General features: G+C 35.2%; 2 protein-coding genes across 4 annotated transcripts; one reads left to right on the top strand and one right to left on the bottom strand.

The window, feature by feature from the left end:
- On the top strand, positions 1-5,200 carry LOC136249094 (TNF receptor-associated factor 3-like). Of its 2 annotated transcripts, none has more exons than XM_066041019.1 (6): positions 1-250; positions 1,492-1,543; positions 1,692-1,787; positions 2,558-2,713; positions 2,773-2,847; positions 3,830-5,199. In XM_066041019.1, the coding sequence occupies exons 1-6, from the start codon at positions 165-167 to the stop codon at positions 4,748-4,750; spliced, it is 1,386 nt and encodes a 461-aa protein (XP_065897091.1). In that variant the 5' UTR covers positions 1-164; the 3' UTR covers positions 4,751-5,199. The 2 variants fall into 2 exon arrangements, with proteins under 2 accessions (XP_065897091.1, XP_065897090.1); XM_066041018.1 differs by lacking the exon at positions 1-250 and adding an exon at positions 276-781 and having other exon boundaries at positions 3,830-5,200.
- Positions 5,201-6,738: 1,538 nt separating this feature from the next.
- Positions 6,739-10,475, bottom strand: LOC136251685 (TNF receptor-associated factor 1-like). Of its 2 annotated transcripts, none has more exons than XM_066044131.1 (4): positions 10,348-10,475; positions 7,983-8,089; positions 7,767-7,928; positions 6,739-7,567 (listed from the first exon to the last, which is right to left on the bottom strand). In XM_066044131.1, exons 2-4 carry the CDS (start codon positions 8,034-8,036, stop codon positions 6,836-6,838), a joined length of 948 nt encoding a protein of 315 aa, XP_065900203.1. In that variant the 5' UTR covers positions 8,037-8,089; positions 10,348-10,475; the 3' UTR covers positions 6,739-6,835. The 2 variants fall into 2 exon arrangements, with proteins under 2 accessions (XP_065900203.1, XP_065900204.1); XM_066044132.1 differs by having other exon boundaries at positions 7,989-8,089.

Below are 10,475 nucleotides of genomic sequence, written 5' to 3'. Positions count from 1 at the left end.
TCGGATATTATAGAAGCCATCATGACGAATGGGCCGGGTGCCACGCAAACTGAGTATAGCGGCAGTTTTGAGAGATGACCTTGAATGATGGCAGACAGTCAATAAATCAATATACTGCATGAGCTATCAAGACTGACTCCCCATTTGCCGTTGTTAGCGCGTGCATGCATGGATGTCAAGTTGTCGGCTGGCAGTGTGGACTCATGATGTACCAATGTAGGGCAGCCACCCTAGCAGGAGTAGCAGCACAGTGAGTCCGGCATATAGCTAGCTATAAACCCTTGTTCAGTGCAGACAGAAATGTGTAACTAAGCGGAATACCATTCGCACTCGCGTTTCACATGCATGTACACACCTCTGCATGTGTTCGTCACATAGCTGATGGCGTAATGCTGGTATTTATAGCTTGTACAGGATACTAAAAATAGCATGATGGTATATATATGGCTTTAATATACGATAATATACCATAGATAGTAGTGGTATATTAGTCATGTGACTAGACCATATATATAATCATGATGTCATTAGCAAAAAATAGATGATTCCATTCCTATAAAATGCCTGATGATCTCATCTGTATCCAACAGCGATTCCGAAATTGGTCTCCACGAGATACGATGTCGAAGCAGAGTATGACGTCAAACTCACTTGCTCAGCTCCCAACGTTGGACGAAAGGTTGCAATGCGCGATATGCCGTTACCTTCTCACTGGGCCGCTCCAACTTCCCTGTGGCCATCATATTTGTACATCATGTGCTGTGAGGCTCAAACAACAAAGGTATACTGAGCTATTTTTAAAATGTATACTTGCTGGCATACATTTACAATATACGTAGCTATATGTATAATTATGCAGAATTCAAGTTGTGCATAATTATACATTCTATATAGGGTTAATGCCAGCACCTCCAGTACTTGTTACGATGTTGTTTTAGCAATCTGCATGCTAAAACTATAACTGTTTGACAGGTTCAAGGAGGACAAATAACTTAGTTTGATGTATATTTGAAGCGAGACAATTTGAGGTCAATTCAGTAATGGCCACATTCTCGGCTGCATTAAGGTCCCTGCATGCTAAGTTATGACCTGCAGGGCATGCAAGGGGTCTGCAACACTTTTGAATCTTATACTAGAGATTTGAAACTTGATATCCTCACAACAAATTTCCATACATTTCTGACTAAAAGCATCATCATGTGATCTAGCTATTAGGTTTGAAATCTATGAAATTTTATAATCATTGATCATTGTCCTAAAAGTCCAATGTATAATCTTGTGAGGTATATATAGCACAATTGCCATTATGGTTCTGAGCTGTTACTATTTCACGTACTTTTTACATTAATTTTATGTCCATCACTACCCGGCATGTTGGCTGAGAAAATTTTGATTAAAATCAGATACTAATGTGGGCATTCTTATCGGGTTATAGCATTTAGCCACAAAAAAAGAATGTGACTTCATATTATTCACTTTCATTTTACACAGTACTCAAACCTTCTTCTGTGAAAAGTGCCATGAGACAGTTGCATTCATAGATGTAAGTTAATATGTAAAGCAGCATATGTATTTTTTTGCACAGAGGTATGTATGTATAGTTTTGTATGAGCTATTGCATGAAAATGGATTGCATGTAATGTGCAACTATGCACTATGTATTTAGCTGTAGGGTATTTTGTTTTCTATAGTACTTTTATGACAAGGCAATATCTAAAGAGATTGATCATCTGATGGTTTCTTGTCCTCACTGCAGTAACTGGACTGGTGAATACCATCATTATCAGGTTAGTGTATGGTACATTGTCACAATAATATGTTATAAATATTACAGTTAGATGGTTATAATAGGCATTTGCTTTAATATAACCACTACAATGTTATGTTATATTCAAGTCTCATTTTTTTTTGAAAATGATGTCTACAAAACCATAATTATAATATTGTTGGTAATACAGTGTATGTATAGGTTTATAAAGTTACACACTTAAACTTAAATTCCATTATCTAACTGATTAGTTTAAATCTTTATCAGATATCATTTTTTCTTCTTTTTTTGTTGTAAAATAAACATGTGCAAAAAACTTGAAATTTTACATACCTACCACATATCCTTTTATGCTTGATGTGTCTTAGTTGAAAGCCAACAGAACAAGTAGCTGTAGAACAGACAGTTATTATTTGTATGTAGCATTAATTTGTAACTCTTATGATCATTGGTTTTGTAATTATTGGTACTGTTGATTGTGTTAACTATTGTTAATTGACTTGTTAGTGTTTACATAGCTAAGTCACAAAGTCAATGATTGGAAATTTTGGCTATTAATTGGCGGACAATCTTTGTTACCACTCGAGCTATACCAATGCTGCAAAAGATTGAAATACTCTAATAGAGCAGTCATGTATGCACCAAAATTTCATGTGAAAAAGCATTACATGTACATGGAAATATAGATAGTACCTTTATCTACACATACATAATATGTCTTGCACATAACATATACATCATGGTTTCATGCTGATGCAAATAGTTGTGTTATGGTGTGACTTTACACAGAATCACATAAAGGAGGAGTGTCAACTAGTCAAGGTATCATGTCCCAATGAAGGTTGTCATGAGGAGATCACAAGATCACAACTTGATGATCACTTACAACAGTGTCAGTATAGAAGACAATCACGTAAAGAAGAGGCTTATTATGATCAACAGAAGGTACTGATACATGATTACCTTATTGTGATATATAGATAGTAACAAATTGTTTGTAACAGGAGCATGAAGCAAGATGTAATGGTGCTCCAGTGAAATGCCTCGAAGGATACAACAATGCTGTTTCTAAGAGAGAAGTAAGTTACATACTCATAAAAACTAGAAATTGTTGAGTCAGTAACTACATATCCACAATTCAAATGTGCGGCTTATGAAAAATAAAGAATGAAGATTGGCTTCTATGCACATCATAAGCTCATGGCATTAATGGTATGGCAACTTCATTAGCTGCTTGTATATATACAATTTATCTAGTTTAAAGGAAGTATTATGAATCTTTAATCAGCGTATGAAGAAGTTTGCTACATGGCACGGTCATTATTTTGCTTAATCACAGAACACTGTAATTTTCACAAACTAATGCAGAACTAATTCACAGTGCTTTGGTTTCATTGTAACACTAATGTAGTGAAGGTTAATGGCTGTCAAGACATCAAAATAGCTCAGAGTGTTCCTTTCCAATATCTGCCATTCAATTCAGCATAGAAAAAATAAGTGATTTTTAAAATGACGAGCTTAAATTTCCTCTGATTTCCTTCTGCTATAGCTCATTGTAATTGCTAATCACCAAATCTGGTTCAGAATCTGAGGTATCTATCATGTGTCACGAGTTATTGTGCCTTTTATTGCATGCCCCTGAAATGCCCAATACAAAATTTATGGGGAAATTTGCTACATCCGGTTGGTTCAGGCCATTTTGATGAACCAAAATTTCTGTGAATTGGACTTCTTTTAGCATCATTGTACTCACAGAGAGCTGCTTTACACGTATCAAATTTGGAAAGTTACTAAACAGACTTGAGGTAGGTGCTACATGATAATTTTTAATAGTTTTTCAATCGAAATGTATATTGGACATGCCTGTTCCAGCTGGCATTATTGCCATGAACAAAAGTATAGCAAATATCCGCAAACTTCTTTATATGGTCCACACATACTATAAGCATAAACCAATTAGCTACTTCTCTTACAGCTGTATGTGCCATAATATGCCTATAGATGTTATAGTGCTACAACCCTATGGTCAGAGTTATTAATTGACTATTAACTTAATTACAGATGGACCTGCATTTTGATCCAAACAACCAGATTGGGTGCACTTTGGCTAAAGGAAAGATCAACATACAAGAATGTCTGTTTGCATCCTTAGGCTGTCAGTTTTTAGCTGGTAGTTTGGAATTAGAAGCACATTTGGAGAGGAGTGTACAGCACCACTTATCATTGGTTAGTCACTTTTTATTAGATGAATCTTATCAGAAACCAAAGAGTGTCACATCCAAAGACTACGAGGCCATGAAGAATCTACTGCATAGTGAAGTTGATAAAGCTAATAAGCAATTAGAGACAATTAATGATAAACACATAGAAGAAACATCACAAATTACTGAATTGGAAAGCAACCAAAATAACAATAGTTTCCGATTAACTGGAGTTGAAGATCTACTAACATCCTTGCAAGCTAGTGTTAATGAGATCAATCATACCTATGAAGAAGTATCTCTCACCTTACAAACACTTCAAGCTACTTCATATGATGGTCACTACATATGGAAGATACCAGATATCACCAGACGTAGGAGGGATGCTTTACTAGGAAAGACTGTCAGTTTATATTCAGCGCCATTTTACACCAGCAGGTTTGGGTACAGACTGTGTCTACGTGTGTATTTAGATGGTGATGGTAGTGGCAAGGGACGTTACATATCTTACTTCCTTACCATCATGAAGGGAGAATATGATGCTTTACTAGAATGGCCATTTCAGCATATGGTGACAATGACATTAGTGAACCGGAAAGGCAACAATAATATTGTACAGTCATTCAGACCCAACCCAACCAGTACTAGTTTTCATCGACCAAAATCAGACATGAATGTGGCATCTGGTTGTCCTAAATTTGCTCCACTATCAATACTGGATAATCCTGAATTTGTTGTTGATGATGTGGCATTTTTTAAATGCAACATTAATGTAAAGTAGCCATTGCCATCTATATACTATGCCACATAAACTGTAGCTGGTTATAAACAGTATTTCCATCAGTAAATCTAAGGAAATATAACTATTTTGTATTCCTCTCCATGCCTGCCCCCATGCTGCTAGGAAATAGTGACATTCAGCAAACATAGTCAAAAAAATTTATTTATTTATTTATTTATTTATTTATTTGTATACAGTTTTTTAGCACATGATAAAATGAATATACATGTACATGCAGTATATAATAGCATTCTTTCAGTGACAATTTTATAGCATTGTGTACCATTTTAAATATTATGTAAGTATATGTTCACATATAGAATTGTAAAAACTGAACATGTGTTTTTGGCAATGTAACTATAGCTACACTATGTAATGTAGTATTGCATTAATTATGCAATTTACATTACATTTAAGAACATAGACACCTGTATATAGTTTGCATGTTAAGAGATTAACATCATCAACTCTACAGTGGGAAAAATTAAGTGTTCTTTATATGAAAATGATCTAATAGACATTTTGCTCCTAGTAGAACAACATAGTACAAACAATGTGTCATTTGTGATATATACAATCATGCAACTTTCACATAAATTGTACTCCTTATGACATTTATCTTATTTTTGATATAGTGCTATTGCAGATTTAACTATCGCTACCTTTATGCATTGAAAATTCATCATCATTGTCTCTATCTACCTAAGGTATTATTTTACAGTGTTAAAGGATGGTTGCAAATTTAATAACTTGCTGAAAAAAAATCAATAGGTGATTTCATTCCAAAGTTATGATCTCTCATCACCAGAAGACACAATAAAAAGATTCATTAAAATATCCTCAACAGTTGATAGCTATAAGTTCAGATTTTTTCTCAGTGATAATTTCTCACTGGAAAGCCTTGCCTAGTAAAGCTTTCAACACACCAACTCTAGAGCAATTTTTAACAGTTCTGCACCAATGACCATTTCACTTAATTGGTTAGTTAGCCAATAACTTATTTTTACTTTCTCAATTATACTTAGTTTATTTACTTACATGCATTAACTGGTTATACTACTTGCAATGTCTATATGATATTTTCAAGATAATATAACACTTATAATGTGCATAGATAGAAGTTAGGCTTTGTGGTTCTGATGACATTACTATGCAAAGTTTAGTTTGCTTAACAACAGTGATCTAAACTAGCACTACATGCATGACATCTTCAACTTCAGTATTGCTAATATCACTGGGTTACTTATAATTATGTATGAGGCATTAGTACAACTAATTGTGTGGTTGTGTGGTACTATATTTCAACTGCCACTGTGTACATGGCAATTATGCGTAGTTTACATAAATGTTGAAAGGTGTGACAACAATGTATACAGTGTGTAATGATGTCACATGGTTGTCTTACTTGAATCATTTCTATTTTTATTCTTTCAGTCTTGGTATGATAACTCAGAATTATTCATTAATGGAGCTTAGATAGTACTGATATAGCTAACAATGAAATGATTTATGCTGTGTGTGCAATGAAAGACACCATGTCACAAAATACTTATGCATGCAAAGCACACCTTTCAAAAAGAAGGGTTTGCTCAGCCGACTATATAATATGATCAGAACAAAGCTCTATTTAGAATGCATTTATTATTAGTAACATGTAGGTGACGATGCATTGTACACAGGTCATGATATTAATTTCATAATAAGTATAATAAATTTATAATAGTGTAATACTTCGCTAAATGTGAATGTGACACAGTGACAGTGTGTTGGTATTTACATGTACATTGCCAAAGATGGATGGTGGCAATCTGTGATTGTATTTTAGCCTCAGGGTGATGAAATAAATATTGATTAAATCTTGTACCAAAACTTTTAGTATATAGCTACCAAGTCTCAATTGATACATAACATTTACAGTTCCCATCAAGATACATGAATTCTGTATAATTAGAAAACACCATGCACTTATAGATTGAACTCGCATAATTATGTTGTATAAAAGAAATTAATAAAATTGAGTATATGATTATGTACAAACACACTGACTGTGATACTAACAATCAGATATTAAAATATAAGATTAACTTATTTGATATCACATTTAAAAAATGCCACATCATCAACAACAAATTCAGGATTATCCAGTATTGATAGTGGAGCAAATTTAGGACAACCAGATGCCACATTCATGTCTGATTTTGGTTGATGAAAACTAGTACTGGTTGGGTTGGGTCTGAATGACTGTACAATATTGTTGTTACCTTTCTGGTTCACTAATGTCATTGTCACCATATGCTGAAATGGCCATTCTAGTAAAGCATCATATTCTCCCTTCATGATGGTAAGGAAGTAAGATATATAATGTCCCTTGCCACTACCATCACCATCTAAATACACACGTAGACACAGTCTGTACCCAAATCTGCTGGTGTAAAATGGTGCGGAATATAAACTGACAGTCTTTCCTAGTAGAGCATCCCTCCTACGTCTGGTGATATCTGGTATCTTCCATATGTAGTGACCATCATATGAAGTAGCTTGAAGTGTTTGTAAGGTGAGAGACACTTCTTCATAGGTATGGTTGATCTCATTAATGCTACCTTGCAAAGATCTTAACAGATCCTCAACTCCACTTAATCTGAAAGTATCTCTTTGCTTGGTTTCAATTTCCATAGCATTCACTTTATGTTTACTACTGTCGATTTCATTTATTTTGTCTAATTCAAAATGCAATAATTCTTCCATGGTTTTAAGCACATTGCTGCAATTACTGATGCTGACACCATTTGGTTTATGAAGGAAATTAGGGGATTGAGACTGTTAGGAAGATATTACAAAAACATGCATGCACATCAAACCAGCAGATATAACACATAAATGTATGTTATATGTGTATAATATACTTTCAAAGATGTGCACCTAGATATTTGGCTATATAAATAGTTATATAACTGGAGTTTGCCAATGATCCAAATATAATGCAGCTTTCTCTATTTACATGTGTGCATGTATTTACCTTGTCCTTATGTTTACAATGAGCATCTCTCTCACACTGCAACTGACAATGGATTTCCTTTCCACAATGACCATCATAATATTTAAGATCTCCACCTGCTGTGAGGTCACAATAAAATCTGTCACAGATATTTACTGTTGGACTCATTGATCCACATTCCTCCTACATTGTACAGTGTTTCTTATAGTAGTTAACCACAATGTAAACATTACATACATTTACCTGAAAATATGGATAAATTCCAGTCAAATTCATCTTCAATTGGGACATTTAATTCAGCTATATTGCCACTTGAAACTGCTATACAGTAATTTGCTAATCAACTATAATGAAAAAGGAAAGGTCAATGTTAGCTTATATTTAGCAAATACTATTGCAATGAAATGGTTCATACATGTGTGCTATAGTCAAAAGGAGTTATGTTGTTAAAAAGATTCATAAATGAAACTAGCTACTGTATACCGTACGCAAGGAAATTTTGACGTCAAAAAAATTTGATGAATTCAGACTTCAGCAGATTTGACGAATAAAATGTTGACGAAAATGAAGAAATTGTAGGCAAAACCTGTACTTTTAAGGGCGCTTATAAACATTTGACGAATTTAAATTTGACGAATTAAACCGATTCGTCAAATTCGTCAAATTTTTTTGACGTCAAAATTTCCTTGCGTACGGTACAACTTGTTATTGTTGTTATTATCCTACTTTACCAGTTAGGCACTGGAGGGTAACTTCTCTGAATTCTTCTATGTATAGTCACTCATGCAAGAACTTTTATTGCACAAAACTATAGATTGGTTGCGTTCAGTGCATTCTACAGTGTGTGATAGTTAAATTAGTTAGGGTCCGCAACGCGAAAAATCGATATCCTCCAATCAACTACCTAACTCAGTATTGTCATGTGTTAGGCTAAGTGTAACTTGAATAACACTAGCGTGGCAGCCAAGTTTGTCACTTTCTTCTGGTAGAAAACGATACAAATGTCTTAAAATCACGTGATTTTTCGTTGCAGCAGTTCGTAGGGCTCTTCGTATGCCACGATATTCACTCTTAACATTGCTCAAGTAGTCTACCATCAACTCAAAGTATTGGTGGTTTGATTTTATTGGTCAGTTTCTGGTGGCAGCACGATATGTGCAGCTTTTTGGCGACAGACAAAATGTTTCTTTATCTGGAGCACAGGACAAGCAGAGCAGCAACTGCGCCGTGGGTCAACAATGACCAGTACTATATAGGTAAAGTACCTGCATGAGGAGTATGGTTATAATTGAAGCTTGTTAGCCATCTGGCTGAGCCATCTATATGCCGGCTGAAATTCGGTCAAAATGACGCGATTTTTGCAAACAAATACCAGAATGGTTGATACATCAGTGAGACAGTCTCCAACAGCAAGGATACGAAGCTTATAAACATCTAACAATACGGCTATCTCGCCCAGTAAACGCATAGAGCAATCCAATGCATGAAATAGACACTCACGTGATCGATATTCAAATCTCGGAAAATACAACCATAATCTATTCCGATTACCTTAAAATCACTTGGAATCAAGTGGCAATCAGTTTGTGTGCATTAGGTTCAGCATCTTGATTAGCCCAGCAGTCTGAGACTCTCTCTATGATGCCATCACAGCATAAAACACACCTGCACTGGCCCAGACCACGCCTGAGTGAACAATTAACGCAAATATTTACAAAAGGAGCACACTGCATGGTGCCTATTCACAAATGAAAGCGATTTCATGGGTATATCCTCGATTTGAATTTCGATCACGTGAGTGCCTATTTCATGCTCTATGCGTTTACTGGGCGAGATAGCCGTATTGTTAGGTGTTTATAAGCTTCGTATCCTTGCTGTTGGAGACTGTCTCACTGATGTATCAACCATTCTGGTATTTGTTTGCAAAAATCGCGTCATTTTGACCGACCGAATTTCAGCATATAAATGGCTCAGCCAGATGGCTAACAAGCTTCAATTATAACCATACTCCGCATGCAGGTACTTTACCTAGTACTGGTCATTGTTGACCCACGGCGCAGTTGCTGCTCTGCTTGTCCTGTGCTCCAGATCAAGAAACATTTTGTCTGTCGCCAAAAAGCTGCACATATCGTGCTGCCACCAGAAACTGACCAATAAAATCAAACCACCAATACTTTGAGTTGATGGTAGACTATTTGAACAATGTTAAGAGTGAATATCGTGGCATATGAAGAGCCCCACGAACTGCTGCAACGAAAAATCACGTGATTTTAAGACATTTGTATCGTTTTCTACCAGAAGAAAGTGACAAACTTGGCTGCCACGCTAGTGTTATTTATTCAAGTTACACTTAGCCTAACACATGACAATAGTTAGGTAGTTGATTGGAGGATATCGATTTTTCGCGTTGCGGACCCTAAATTAGTACAGTATGCCCACATAACTATCTGCATGCCATGTAGGAGTTTACAAACTGCTTAGCTATCATGGCATCGTATGACATGCACAACTATATAGTTATACATAGATATATCAGCTATATATATTTAGACTATATATTTGTATAAAAGCATGCATACAATGAAAAGCAATAATATCTTACATTTGCATAATTTCTATACCAGCTAACAGTTTTATCAGGTATTCTTTAGCTGATTGATGTGAATGTAAAGTTTGTTAACTCTTCAATGCAAGTGTTTACAAGCAAAAATATGCAAGCAAGCACATTCC

The sequence above is a fragment of the Dysidea avara genome, chromosome 3 (assembly GCF_963678975.1).
Source record: "Dysidea avara chromosome 3, odDysAvar1.4, whole genome shotgun sequence".
Classification (NCBI taxonomy): Eukaryota; Metazoa; Porifera; class Demospongiae; order Dictyoceratida; family Dysideidae; genus Dysidea; species Dysidea avara.
This window is presented reverse-complemented; position numbering and strand designations above follow the sequence as displayed.

Bases quoted from the DNA above. Each gene is read 5' to 3' on its own strand.
- LOC136249094 (XM_066041018.1), top strand. From the start codon at position 561: ATGCCTGATGATCTCATCTGTATCCAACAGCGATTCCGAAATTGGTCT. The intron at 1,544-1,691 runs GTAAGTTAATAT...TGTTTTCTATAG, and splicing joins AGACAGTTGCATTCATAGAT to TACTTTTATGACAAGGCAAT. The intron at 2,714-2,772 runs GTACTGATACAT...TGTTTGTAACAG, and splicing joins CTTATTATGATCAACAGAAG to GAGCATGAAGCAAGATGTAA.
- LOC136251685 (XM_066044131.1), bottom strand. From the start codon at position 8,036: ATGTCCCAATTGAAGATGAATTTGACTGGAATTTATCCATATTTTCAG. The intron at 7,929-7,982 runs GTATGTAATGTT...TGTACAATGTAG, and splicing joins ATCCATATTTTCAGGTAAAT to GAGGAATGTGGATCAATGAG. The intron at 7,568-7,766 runs GTAAATACATGC...TCTTCCTAACAG, and splicing joins ATTGTAAACATAAGGACAAG to TCTCAATCCCCTAATTTCCT.